At 33.3% G+C, this 14,558-nt stretch overlaps 1 protein-coding gene across 3 annotated transcripts; it reads left to right on the top strand.

Annotated features, from left to right (window-relative positions):
• The first annotated feature begins 847 nt into the window (after positions 1–847).
• On the top strand, positions 848–7,991 carry LOC110427574 (ATP-dependent zinc metalloprotease). Of its 3 annotated transcripts, XM_021443130.1 has the most exons (8): positions 848–1,389; positions 4,811–4,870; positions 5,142–5,390; positions 5,639–5,715; positions 6,503–6,579; positions 6,905–7,037; positions 7,119–7,324; positions 7,418–7,991. In XM_021443130.1, the coding sequence occupies exons 1-7, from the start codon at positions 933–935 to the stop codon at positions 7,272–7,274; spliced, it is 1,209 nt and encodes a 402-aa protein (XP_021298805.1). In that variant the 5' UTR covers positions 848–932; the 3' UTR covers positions 7,275–7,324; positions 7,418–7,991. The 3 variants fall into 3 exon arrangements, with proteins under 3 accessions (XP_021298805.1, XP_021298806.1, XP_089641634.1); XM_021443131.1 differs by lacking the exon at positions 4,811–4,870; XM_089785508.1 differs by lacking the exon at positions 7,418–7,991 and having other exon boundaries at positions 6,937–7,037; positions 7,119–7,146.
• The last annotated feature ends 6,567 nt before the right edge of the window (positions 7,992–14,558 follow it).

The following is a 14,558-nucleotide window of genomic DNA, read 5'->3' as shown; positions in this document are numbered from 1 at the left end:
TTTTAACAATAATTATTTTTATCCTTATCAATATTTATTAGAGAGTCCTCATCTCCGTGGACTTTTTAATTTTTTATAACTAGTTGAATGTGTTTACAGGTTTCTTTATTAATTTTAAATCCATGACTACAATTTGATTCTATAAATCAGATGGTCTTTATTATTTGACCTTACAGTAAGGTCAAAATGATGACTTTACTATAAAATTTGCCAAGCCTACGTGAGTTTATGTCTTTTTATTATTTACCAAACTTTCCGATAGCCAATGGTTATTGGCACTTTGTTTCAATAAAACATATTTAAAAAAAAACCTTGAGAGGATATTAATTATTTTAATATCTTTAGACAAAAAAGAAAATTAAAAATTCTTTTTTCAATTCGTCTAATACAATTTTTTATTTTTATACATTTACATCAATATTTTTAAAAAATTATTTCAATTTCATATATTTTTATCCTTATTCATATATCTATTTGCATTAAACTTTAAAAACTATTACTTTTTAACATTTCCATTTTAATTTTTTTATATAAATATTCGGGTTAGCTAATTTGAGAGGAAACAAAATAGCTTAAAATCTTTTACAAAAAAAATTAAATTTTTATTTTAGTTTGTCTAATATTACTTTTCACCTTTATTCTTATACACTTATATCATATATTTACCTCAAGATTTGAAAAAAGTTTATTTCAAATTTATGAATTTTTATATGTATTTTTATACATAAATGTTTATACTAAAAATAGGTTACTTTTTTAACAGAGGCCCATCTCGTTCTCGGGTGGATATAGGATTAATCGGCTTCCATTTGAGCTGTTATTCTCCTTTTATTTATAACTAATTTTCGATCTGTTAACCATTAACGAGCCTTGTTTTGTTTTATTCGCATTTTTAGTTAAAGGGCTCTGAGAACTAATCTCTCTTGCTTCGTATGGCTCTCTCTGTTTCTTGTTCTTCTTTGTCATCACCCAAAATTTTCCCTCATTTTCTCTCTTCCCGTTCATTTCCTCTCTCTCTTCCTCAACCAATTTCCTTTCTTTTCCTCCAAACACCACTAAAAAAATTCCACTACCACCCACCAAGAGCTCTGAGGGAATGGCAAGAATACGAGGAAGCAGTGAAGCGGAAGGACTTAGCCTCAGCTCTAAGCTTCCTCATATCCATCGACAAGAACAACAGCGACAACCCAGTTGAGGGAAATGGCTCCTTGTCGACTGACTCGACTCGGTCACGACTCGGCGAGTTGGGTTTTGTTGGTGGGTCAGTGAGGGATTGGGAGGTGTTGGACACGTGCCTTAATGCTGATGATATGAGGCTTGTAGGCATTGCTTACGAGTTCCTTAAGGACAAAGGGTTCTTGCCCAGTTTTGGAAGGTTCAGTAGCCTTGGTAAATAATTATTTTTCTATTCTTGCAAAAAATTTATTATTGTTGTTATTAGTATTATTATTGCTATGTTTTATTTTGGAAAATTTTTTGGATGCTTATTTGATAATATGCTATCTTAAATTTGTTAGATTGCTTGGTGCTGCGTTTTCTTCTTAGTGCTTTTTAATTCTTGCTATGCAGTTGATAATATAATTGCATGCTTGAATATTTGCTCCTACGTGCCAGAATATAAAAAAGGAAAAAAAAAGGTCTTATGCTTTTGTAATTTTAGTACTAATTAAGGCATTGTTTCATTGGTACTGTACTTCTTACTTTTGAAAAGCAAAAATATGCCTTTCAATACAAAAGCAACAAGTTATTTTGATGAGCTAGGTAAAAGAAGTGTTCATAAAATGCAAAGAAAAATGTGAACTCTGTGATGAAAATGTGGCAATAAAAGGACTAGTGATTCAAAGATCGGATATTTCTTGATTCACAAAAGAATAAAAGGGGTACCCATTGTGATATAAAGAAATGTCATTCGAAATAGTTTGCACAGTTGTGCTTGAAAGTGCTTGGTATTATGTCTTGGTTCAAGTAGAAAAGGTGGAACATATAATAAAATAACCTGAAGAAACGTATGGAAATGGTAGATATAGACATGATTGCCTGAAAATTACAAATATATTTTGTTCTAGATTGTTATGAAAATTGTCCTAGACACAACAAAGATAAAATTTAAAGAAATATAACAAATAGAAAAAACGTAAGAATTTAAGTGGCTTGACTTTTTGCCTACATTCACAAGTAATATAGTTTTTCTACTATTAATAAATTAAAGTACGATTTAATCTTTTTCAATGGTTTTTCAAGCCAACTTAGAGACCCCTTGTACATATCTTCTCTTAATAGCCTAACAAGAACACTTAGTCACACTTACTCTAGCTCCTTATGAGTACACTTAGTCAAACCTACTCTAGCTCCATTGAAAGTAGAAGACAGAGTCACAAGGTGTACCCTTCCTTAGGGCTCCCAAAGCATTACTTGTTCTTCAAAAGCCTAGAGACTCAATTTTATAATAGAAAAGTCCAAAGTGAAATAAGATTAAGACTCAATGTGGAACAAGAAGTTTAAAGCGGTAGAGTTACTGAATGGTGTACACAAATTAGAGTCCTGGTCAAATAAGATTCCAAATTCTAGTAAACTCAACAAATACTTGAATAGAAACTCCTTAAATTTCTTTTACCAGTTGCACCTAATTGTAACTCTTTAGCTAACTCTACCTACTTTTCAACACCTTCAACAACTCTCCAAGCATAAGACTTTTTAAACTATTGAGCTTTCAAAACTAGTTCCATTAGATATAACGAATCAAGCATGGTCTAATGCTTGATTCCATAAATGACCAATGAACATATGTAGTTGTCAAGTGAATGGCACTAATTGACTTCAGAGAGGGAAAATTTTTCATCCTTTCATGATTGTCTATACCATAGGAACCTTTCATCACTTGCTCAGTTAATGAAACCGTATTGCAGTAGGTACCATCACTTATGCACTGTTCCCATCCCTTCGAGTTTTTATCTTCTAGACAGTACTAACTATTTTGCAAGTTCTCTCTCATCATGACCGTGTTGTCTTGTTCAATTTTTACCACTCCATCATTAGCAGAAAATTCATACCTTTTTGAATCTAATAGACTCATAGGTGTTAGACTTCTTCACATCTTTGGGACATAAGTTACACCACCCATTCTTGAAGCAAATCAAAATAATTCTTTTTGGAGTATACATGAGTGACACAAGCAGAATTTAGATAACAAACATTGTTATAATTTGCATCTATGGTTTTTGAGATTGCAAAGACAGTATCATTGTTGGTAAGAAAAACACACTCACCTTATTTCCATTACTTTGATCCCCTTTCATAGGATAATCCATCTATATATGTCCATACCATTTACATTGAAAGCATTGATCTTTTCCAGATCCAAACTTGCCATCCCTAGATTCCCTAGTTGGTTGACTTGCTCCACCGAAACCTCAACCGTCGAGTCAACTGAATCTATATCTTCCTTATTTTTCTTTCGAGTTTTATGGGACATTATTGTTGCTTATGTTTGCTATAATATTATTATATCATTTTCATAAATTAGAGATTTTGCAAATACCTCATGAGAGTTTGGAAATGATTTGAGGAATAATAGTGCTTTGTCCTCTTCTTTGAACTTCATGTCAACCTTTTTCGGCTGATCAATGATCCTGTCGTACTCGTTTATATGCTTTACAAGGTCTCTATTCTCCTCCATCTATAAGTGACATAATATTCGCCTAAGCTATTACTTGTTGAAAAGATTTTGGCCAAGTAAATCTTCTCCAACTTTACCCATAACTCTGGAGCAGATTCATCTTTAGTAACATGGTTAAACATGTTATTGCAATGCAAATTGGAAGCACAGTCTTCCTGAAGATAGATGATTTTTTAATATGGGCTTTTTTGCTAAAGGTTTGAGAATTTAAATTGTTACCTTAAATGCTATTTAGATGAAAATATACTAGGATGAATTCAGTTAATCCTTTTTCAAACATGTTTTTAGGTCGATGATTTGAAGGGAAATGGTCAAATTTCATAGCATAAGAGTGAGCAGCATCATTGAACCAATATTATCCATTATATTTGAGACAGTTTGATTTCTCCTTGAGTTTGGTGACTTATATTGTGTATGGAAAGTTAAGTATTATTAATATAAAACATTTTTAGTTACATCTGGGTCATATTGATATATGGCCCATTATTTTATGAATGAATAACAAAGAGAACAAGGTTATATGCTTTATATATTTAATAGTGAAAAGCTAGTTTCTTGCGATGTATTTGTTTGCTTGGTTGTCCAATCACTGCCTGGTTCTAGGTTTCTAAAGAGCAATGTCTTATATGAGCCTTCTAAAGCTGACTATGTTTTATGAACGTTCATTCAGTGATGCTGGTGATTGTGTGGGCTAATATTTATGCTGCTTATATTATTGCAAACCTACTGTTCTTTCCAATAAGCAGTTTTTTCATGCTTGACTAAGAGCAAAGTGCAAGCTTAATGCTGTGGTTGTTGTTATGAGATGTTGATGTATATTTAAATATTGTTCTGAGCTGTTTCTTCTTTTCTTATATTTCTTAGTTCTTTGTGAGGATGCACTAGTTCTCATTGTTATTTGCAATAGTACTTTAATGGACATGTCTTTACCAATAATATGTGAGCAATATTATCCCAAATACATCCTTCTGTGACCAGGACTAACAACAGCCTCGTAAGACATTCCTTCCCCTTCTAGCCCCCCTGCTTTTACTACATTATAAAGATATATTTATCTTTAATAATTAAAAATAGTTGTACTTCCAAATAGCTAAGATGGTCCCTAAATTGTTATCCCATGTTCACATTCTGCAGTTTTGGAGGGGACTAGGAATGTTACACCAACCGTGTTGAAGTCTTCAACTGGCCTAGAAGGTATATTCATATTAATTTTCTGAATTGGTCTAATTTGCTCCATATGAACTGACCTATTGATTTGACTGAATTTGCACCTACATAATAAGGGAATGTATATATCTCACTATTCGTTTCTGGTGCTTTCATATAGATATCCCTACAAGCTAAAGTTGTACTCATATTTGGCACATTGCGAAACATATGAAGAAAGAATCCCATTAAAATATTTTTGACCTTGAGAATCCCACTAAAATTAGTTGTTGATAAAACTTTTCTTTCTCTTATTCAGCTTCTAAATTTTCTCCAAAGAAGTGGGGTCTTTCTGGAAGCTCAAGTGTTGTATTGGCTGCTTTTCTTGGTGGACTGTCCTATCTGCTTCAACAAGGAATTGATGTCAGGCCTCAACTTGCTATCATACTGGGGCTAGCCTTTACAGACTCGATCTTCCTTGGTGGCACTTGTTTAGCTCAATTCTCAAGTTATTGGCCTCCATATAGGCGACGGATTCTTGTTCATGAAGCAGGCCATGTGCTGGTAGGTATGTGATCAATTGTTGGCTTTTGATGTTATAGCAACTTGTGCATGCAAAACAAAATAGTGAATGTGAGCTTTCGCACGTGGAATCTTTGTGTCTGGTCTATCAGTAGGTGTCTTGCTGTCAAGCATGGAAGCTTTTTTCTCACATTTAGCAAGTACCAAGATTTCATTTGGTTCTGAAATATTGCTCTTAATATTTGCTTTTGTGATGTCAGCAGCATAATTATGTCTTTGTTATTTTATTCACAGCATATCTTATGGGTTGCCCTATTCGTGGAGTAATTTTAGACCCAATTGTTGCAATGCAAATGGGCATTCAAGGGCAGGTATTTATGTTATCATTTGTTTTTTCTGGACTTATTCTTCTCTGTTGTATATTTTCTCTTAATATTAGCAACCTGCTATTGTGCACTGTTTCCTTTATGGTAACGTGATTAATTTTCACTACCTCTAGGGGCAGTTTGTTGAAGAGTATTAACATAAGGGCTTATCTGATTCATTTTGTGGGTTCTGTAGCTTTGGAACGAATTTATATTAATTCTGGAAAGGTCAATTTGATTTCTGATCGAAGACCTGGACGTTTTATTTTCCACTGTCAGATCAGATGAATATATCAAAGGAACGAGTCTAGAAATTAGTTGGTTGCCTTACATTTTTATGTTATATGGTGAATAAGTTGATATTGTTTGTTGAGATTCTTCCATCATGTTTGAATTTGTTTGTACTTGTTCAATCTCAAATTCTTCTCCCATTTTAATTTGTCTTCCAAATTATCTTGAATTATGTAATAGTTATCGCTCTTTAAAAAATAAAAATAAAAATAAAAATCCCATTTTAATTGGTCTCCAGGAAGCCAGAGTTGTGAGTGGGAGCTGGATACTATCACTTGATATTTTTTACATGAACTGAAGCTGGAGGCTGGTGGCCTTCACTCAAATATGTGGTCTTCTGTTTTTTAGCCTTTCACCAGACAGTGGCTCCTGAATGATAAACTGCCTTTATAGTCCCTCTTGTCTTTCTGTATATGGTGTTTTAATGAATCAGATTGTTTTGGCTCGATGTACTTAAGGTTTATTGGAATGATAAGAACTCAAATTCTGCACTTTGCTACAGGCTGGAACTCAGTTTTGGGATGACAAAATGAATAATGAAATGGCAGAAGGACAATTGAGTGCTTCCACCTTTGACAGGTTGGTATGAAGTGTTTTTTTTTTTTCCAGTTTATGTGGTGAACTTTAACCCCATTGCTCCTTCTTGATGAGACCTTCGGAAAGCATTATTTTATTTTATAGAAACCAAACTAGCTCTCTATTTTAAGTTATGGTTTCACAACCAAATTCACTTAGATTATCCATGACCTTAAATTCTGTGCTTGGGCACCTCCATATGACAGGCTGTAATGTCATTATCTGTATCAGCACATGCAATAATATCTTATTTTATTTATTTATTATTATTAAGTTCTTAAAGAAGGCCTAAGGTTGAAGTAGTTATGATGGTGTATGATTTGGTCAGATACTGCATGGTACTTTTTGCTGGCATTGCAGCTGAAGCTCTTGTTTATGGTGAGGCTGAGGGTGGGGAGAATGATGAAAACCTGTTTAGAAGCATCTGTGTCCTTCTGCAACCGCCACTCTCTGTAGCGCAGGTACTGCTCTGAGTTTATATGTTATTTATGATATTCTTCTTTTGATATACATTGATTGGGATTCTCATTACCTTTGAGAAGATGTCAAATCAAGCAAGGTGGTCAGTACTACAGTCCTACAATCTGCTTAAATGGCATAGGCATGCTCATCGAGCTGCTGTCAAAGCTATGGAAAGTGGTGGCAGTCTTAGTGTTGTAATTAGGAAAATTGAGGAAGGCATGTCTTCCAGCGGATGAAGTGCAGAAGTTTGAATGTACTGCTTATATTATTCACATTCTTATAAGAGGTAATGATTCTGTATGGCCTGTTCTCTGTCTTCCCTTGGTTCAATCAGTTTGAAATAATTTGAGTACATCTGTTATGTCTGCTTGTTTGCCAGGCAAAATGAAACTCAAGTCATAAAAAATCTGAAGCAATAGTGATGATATTTCTCATTTTGTGATTATGGCTTGTTCTTCCTTGTTAATGGTGCTGATTTGCACTTGATCAAAAGAACTCCATGAAGTGAAGAGTGTTGATATGCACTTGAACAAAGCAGCTTCATGAAATGAAGAGTTTGGGTGCGGGAAGATGATTTTTCTGAAGACTTTTTAACTTTGCAAGTCTGATGACCCCTTGGAGGAAGATTGCAGACTCTTGCCACGTGCTGTTGATATTCAAATGGTTTGGAGATGCGAATGGCCCTGATAACTCTCTGCAGTCAAATCGCAAACTGCTAAGTCTTATGTTTGAAAAACTGAACAAAGATCTAGGTGTCTTTCCTATTCACCCTGAATTTTTGTTGGGTCAAGTGATAGGTTGTCTGACGGTATTTGGTACATGGTTGCTATTGGCCATCGGGCTGAGACAGGCGTAAGATCTCTCAGTTATGTCGCTGATGTTCTGTCTGGTTTTAGATTATGTAAGAAACAAGAAAAATACAATTAGTATCTGAGAGAAATTATCTTGTTCAATTATGCTTTATCTGGTGACATAATGAATATGCATGGTTTGCCTTGTCTAAGGATGGTTACATTAGAATGAGTTCCATCCTAAAGGGCTAGATATTTATCAATACGGTAAGCTTATGGATTTGGTTCCTATATTTCAGTTATCATTTTTGGAGAAATGATATTTCTTATATTGCTAGGTAAAATTAGAAGCACATTTTGTGCCTTGTTAGAGTACACTGAAATGAGGTTATCTTAAAAAAGAAGAATATATTAAAACGAGTTAAGTTAGTTTGTGTTACAGATTGTGTTTAGGTTTGATACCAAATGAGTTACAAGTAGGACAGAAGTGTCTGTCGAAGTGGAAGTAGGTTTGATCCCAAATGAGTTACTAGTAGGATAGAAGTGTCTGTCGAAGTGGCAGCAGATTGGAGAGTCAACTCACCTGAGTTAAGGGCATCTGTGGAATTGGATTGGAGAGTGAATTAACCTGAGTTCAGGATGCAAGACAGTATGTTAAGAATGAGAATGGTAGAACTGACCAAGAAGGCTTTAGAATACCAAGCAGGCCAAGGTGCTAGGCAAGCCAGATAGTAGAAAGTTTTAGAGGAAAACTGGATAGTGTAGAGAATAGTAGACTTTTAAAAGTTCTATCTAGAGGTGAGCATACATTCAGTTCAGCACAATTTTCAATCCTCTTCACCAAGTTGGGTTATAGAAAACCATAAGTTATTTAAGCGTTTAGTGTCTAATGGTGATTTATATGACTGACAATTGTGAATAATTATAAAGGAGATTGGAGTTGTTTATGCTTAAGGAACCTAGTGCTATAGGGAGAGAATCAAATCTTTCTTTTCTCAAAAAGAAACCAAAAGAACACCAAGGAACACCAATTGGTGACAAATGCACCAAGTCTGCTAACCTGGAAATAACTTATGTTTTGATTTGAGAAAATTGCATGATGTCTTAAATTTGATCATAAGCATTTGAAACAATTCAATTCATGATTTCAACCTCCTAAAGTCTTAGAACATGTCTGAAAAGTCATTCAATCTTAGAAAACATTATAGAACTTTCGAACATTGAGTTTTCAACTTGAGGAAACAAAGAGCAAATATTTCTCAACTCAATATTCGACTACAAGGAAGACAAAGCTGCGTATACATGCTTAAATGTTGAGAAAATGAAAGCACCAGTCGACTGCAAAGCTTGCCTAGTTGATCTTATGGTAGAATACATGAAAATATTGAAATGGAAGCACAATCGACTACATGGTAATGGATGAGAGTCTTGAAGAAACAAAGCCCTAGTTAACTATAGAGAGAGGCCTAGTCGACTATAGAAGGCGAAAATTCTAAATGACGAGCTCTCGAGTAAAGGATTGACTAGAGGACTCTTATATTCGATAATAAAAGGCCTAATTCAAGATTTTGAAGAGACATAGTCAACTATAAAGGCTCCATACTTGACAATAGATGCTCAAAGATGGTTACAAATGATTGAATCTTGTGTCTAAAGTCTATATCATCACTTGTGAGTATAAAAGGAGGCTTTACACTCATTTAAAAGCAAGAAAAGACAAAGAAAATCATTCAAATCTAAGAGAAAGCTTCAAGATCTTTATTCCTCTCTAGCACACAACTTTTAGTCCTCCTTCAAGCTTTCAAAACCATTCACTGATTTTCATTGAGTTGACAGTCTTGAATCCATTTCATTCAAAGCTTAAACACTTAACTTACCAACCTTTGAGAGGCATTCATTGCTATTACTTCATACCTAAAGTTGTAAAGGTTCTAACTTAACTTTGAAAACTTAGTGAGGGTTGTGCCTGCTCCCTTTAAAAGGTAAATTGTGACAGTTGTGCTTGAGCTCGGAAAAAAGCGATTGTGAGGGTTTTGCTTGATCTTGTTAAAAAACACTTGTGAGGGTTTTGCTTGATCTAGTTAAAAAGCACTTTCTTTAGTGAATTTGAAATTCCTTGGACACCAAGGGAGATGACGTAAGCATTTGAGAAAGCTAAATTTTTATAAAAATATTTGTGTCTTAATTGTTATTTTAGCCTTATGATTTATAGCTGGAAATCTATTTAAGAAAATCATTTAGTTTGTTTTTCAACACAAGTAACAAATTGGTTTTTGAAAGGTCTAGGGTGTCTTTAGCCTAATAACAAATCGCCCCCTTCTTAGTCTTTTTTGCATTGAGCTTACTACACTAAAAATTGATATTAGAGTAACGGCTCAATTTTGCAAGTCTAACAATCTAATGTGATTTGTAGTAAAAGCTCAAATCATCAAAATGGAGGTTACAAGAACCATGCTTGGTGAAGGGCATTCTATCCAAAGGCCTTACTTTTTTGTAGGTACAAACTATCTTTATTGGAAAAAGAGAACGAAAATGTTTATCTAGTCTATGGATTGAGAAGTTTGGAATGTTAACTTTAAATGGTCTGTATGTGCCTTATAAGGAAGTTGATGGTGAAATAATTCCTAAGACTAAGAGAAGTGGGATGATAAAGATAAGAAATTGGTTCACATTAATTGCAGAACTTATAACTCTCTTCTTTGCTCCCTAGGTGCTAGTGAATTCAACAAAGTGTTTGTGTGAGAATGCAAAGAAATTTGGGATATCTTATAGAGTACCTATAGGGAACCAACCATGTTAAGGAATTGAAGATTGGATTGTTTACACATGACTATGAACTATTTAGAATAAGGGGAGGTGAATCCATCTATGAGATGTTGAAAGATTCACCAACATTGTTAAAGGTTTGAAAGCCTTAAGGAAAGACTTTCCAAATGCTTAACTTGTAAAGAAAATACTTTATAACTTGCCAAAATCTTGGAGACCCAAAGTAACAGCTATAGAGGAACCTAGAAACCTCAACAACTTTAAGTTAGATAAGGTAGTAGAATTCTTACTCACCTATGAGATGACCTTGAAACATGAAAATGAGAGAAAGGAACCCAAGAAGGAAGACACTAGGAAAAAGGGAATAGAAGTCTATAGTTGAAAAGGAAAAGAAAAGCACAAAGAGGGAAAGTAAAAATGAGGAGGACATGGTTATGCTAAAAATGAAGTTTAATAGGTTTTTGAAGAAAAACTATAAAAGTAAAAGACCTTAAAAGAAGGATATGCCTAAGGGAGAGCATATAAAAGGCATTTGATATGTTATGATATTAAGAAGTCTAGGACACACCAAATATGAGTGCCAAACAAGAAAAACACTTCAAGAAACTTCAAGCAAAAGGCAATATTGGCTACTTGGAATGATAGTGATGTCTCTATAGATAAGAAAGATGATGAGGTTGCTAATCTTTGTTTTATGGCACTTGATGACTATAAGGCATATCTTACTCTCTATAATCTTGATTCATATACTCCTGATGAAAATGATTATTCTTTTGATAAGTTGCAAGATGCATATAATGACCTAATATTTGAATTTGAAGGAAAGACTTTGAAATAAAAAGGCATCATAACAAAGCTTAAGGTAGAAAATGAGACTTTAGTAAAGACTAAGATTAAGCTAGAGAACATTGTGAAAAGCATGCAAAATATAATGATTGAGTTGAAAAAGAAATATGAGAACTTGCATGGCACTTACTTAAAGTTTCAAAAAAGCCAACAAAAATTGATTGATATGTTGGAACTACAAAGAGCTTTTTTGACAAAGAAGGCTTGGGTTAAAATCACACACAAAAAGAAACACATCTTAAGAATTTTTTTGTTAAAGAGAGTGAAAACTATGATGGCACATCTACATGCACTTGTTGTCTTAAGCTAGGTCACTTTACTTTATCTTGTCCTCCAAGAATTGTTTCACAAAAAAGCAAAGTTGTGAAGTATGCATGGGTTTCAAAAGGAACCAAAGCCCCACTTAGTAAAGTGGTAAAACTAGAGTGAGTTCCAAAAAGAACCAAAGTGACTAACTCAAAGGACCTAATACCAAAATCAAAAGTTTGAATTTTTTTTCTAAGAGGAGCACACGTGCTCGAAGTCAAGAGCACAACAAAAAGGAAAATCGTATCTTGATAGTGGATGCTCTAGATATATGATCGGTAGCAAAGAATCATTTAAAGAATTGAGGCCAAAGAAAGGGAGGTAATATAACTTTTAGTGATAACTCAAAAGGTCACATTGAAGATATTGGTACAATTGGTAAAACCACCTTCTCTCAAATTGAAAATGTCTTATTCGTGAATGGTGTCAAGCACAATATGTTGAGTGTTAGCCAACTTTGTGATAGAGGTCTTAGAGTTATTTTTGAATCTTTGATTTGTCATGTTGTATATGTAGATATTAAAACATATGAAATTCTTTTTGTTGGTCATAGACAAGCTAATACATATGTTGTTTACTTAGAAGATTTTCATTCAAATAATGTTTGTTTCATGGCTGGAAAGAATGAGCATACTTAGTTGTAGCATAGAAAACTTAGACATGCTAGTAAATACACACTTTCAAAATTATCATCTTTAGATCTTGTTATAGGACTTTTCAAGTTAAAATTTGAAAATAATTAACTTTGTGATGTTTGTGCTAAAGGAAAACATAAGAGAAGCTCATTTAAACCTAAGAGAGATGTAATCACCATTAGGGCATTACAACTTATTCACATTGACCTTTTTAGCCCAACTAGGATTGCTAGCTTAGGCGGAAAAAGTTATGGCTTAGTAATTGCAAATGACTATACTAGGTTTACTTGGGTTTATTTCCTTGCACATAAAGATGAAGCTTTAAAAGGCTTTACATAATTTTGCAAGAGACTTGAAAATGAGAAAGAATATGCGATTGCAAATGTTAAAAGTGACCATCGTAAAGAATTTGAAAACTTAGGTTTTGAACAACTTTGTGATGAAAATGGTTATGGTCATTACTTTTTAGCCTCTAGAACTTCACAACAAAATGGTGTAGTTGAAAGGAAAAATAAAACCCTAGAGGAAATGACTAGAATTGTGTTGTGTGATGATAATCTGCTTAGATATTTATGGGCAGAAGCTATTAACACTTCATGCTACATTATAAATAGGGAAATGGTTAGATCAAAATTGAAAAGGACACCTTACAAACTTTATAAAGGCAAAAAACCAAATATTGCATATATTTATTCATTTGGTTGTAAATGCTTTGTATTGAACAATGGGGAAGATGATTTAGGGAAATTTGATGCCAAAAGTGATGATGGACTTTTTCTAGGATACTTTTTCACTTTTAAAACATATAAAGTATTCAACAAAAAAACATTAGTTATTGAAGAATCAATTCATATATTATTTATGATTCTAACCTTCTTCCTAGAAAGGAAGATTAAGATGATGATGTAGGTTTCCTTCAAGAACAAATTGAAGAGCTTGATCTAAAAAATGAAGGATCCAAAGAAAATGATGAGGCATCATATGAAAATAGCAACAAATTGAACAAATCATTGAAGAAAAAGAGCCTAGCTATCCAAGGGTAAGGATAGGGGTAGACCTAAAAATTTTTTTGAGTGGTGTCACAGTTAAAATAATAATAATAATAATTAAAAAATATAAATATGTTAAAATCCATCAACTATAAGTTTTAACATTAAATTAAAGAAAATGAAAATTCAGTACATTCATAACATCAGTAGAAACATTATCAAATATATCTTTTTCAATAAATGTCACCAAGCAATCATTCGTCCATTCGTCCATTTATCACTCATTCAATATAAAATTTGAATTTTTAAATAGGGAGAGTGTAAAACGTAACCAAGGACCCAAAAGAGGAAGAGTCACCGCAAGTCTCAAGAATAAGGTGGGGAGGGAAAGTAGTTTAGATTTTGACTTTTTTAATAAAATCTTAAATTATAGAAGGAAATTTTTTTATCTATACATGTAATTTTTAAATATTAATATATAAATTATATTTTAATAAATTTACTTTGACTTGGAATCTTTGATTCCATTCCTTATAAAATTGTAAAAAAAATTAGTGGGTTCAGTAGTATTGTTAATTACATAAAACTTGAGAAAACTCTATAAAAGTTGTGTAAGAAGTAAAAATTTTTGCTAAATGAGTGGTGTTTGCCCATAGGTAAGGAAAGATGTTGATGAAAGTAAGATTATTGGTGATCCTACTCAAGGGGTAAGAACTAGAGCAAGAGCGAAACATGTTTGTGAGTACGTTGCCTTCATTTCTCAAATTGAACCTACAAATATTGATAATGCTTTAAACGATAAACATTAGATTTTAGCAATGCAAGAAGAATGGAATCAATTCAAGAGAAGTGAGGTACGAGACTTAGTACCTAGACCAAATGATTATCCCATTGTAGGCACTAATTGGGTATTTAGAAATAAAATGGATGAATATGACAATATAACTAGAAACAAAGCTAGGTTGGTAGCTAAGGATTATAGTCAAGAGAAAGGTATAGACTAAGATGAAACTTATGCACTCGTAGCTAGGTTAGAAGCCATTAGGATGCTTTTAGCTTTTGCATGTTTCATGAACTTTAAATTGTTTCAAATAGATGTCTAAAGTGCTTTCTTAAATGGGAAAATTAATGAAAAGGTATATGTAGAACAACAACACGGTTTGGAAAGTCCAACCTTTCCTAACCAT

This window comes from Theobroma umbraticum, unplaced genomic scaffold, assembly GCF_002168275.2.
Source record: "Theobroma umbraticum cultivar Fairchild unplaced genomic scaffold, ASM216827v3 scaffold_106.0, whole genome shotgun sequence".
NCBI classification, from domain to species: Eukaryota; Viridiplantae; Streptophyta; class Magnoliopsida; order Malvales; family Malvaceae; genus Theobroma; species Theobroma umbraticum.
The sequence above is the reverse complement of the archived record's forward strand: the minus strand, read 5'-3'. Positions and strand labels throughout refer to the sequence as shown.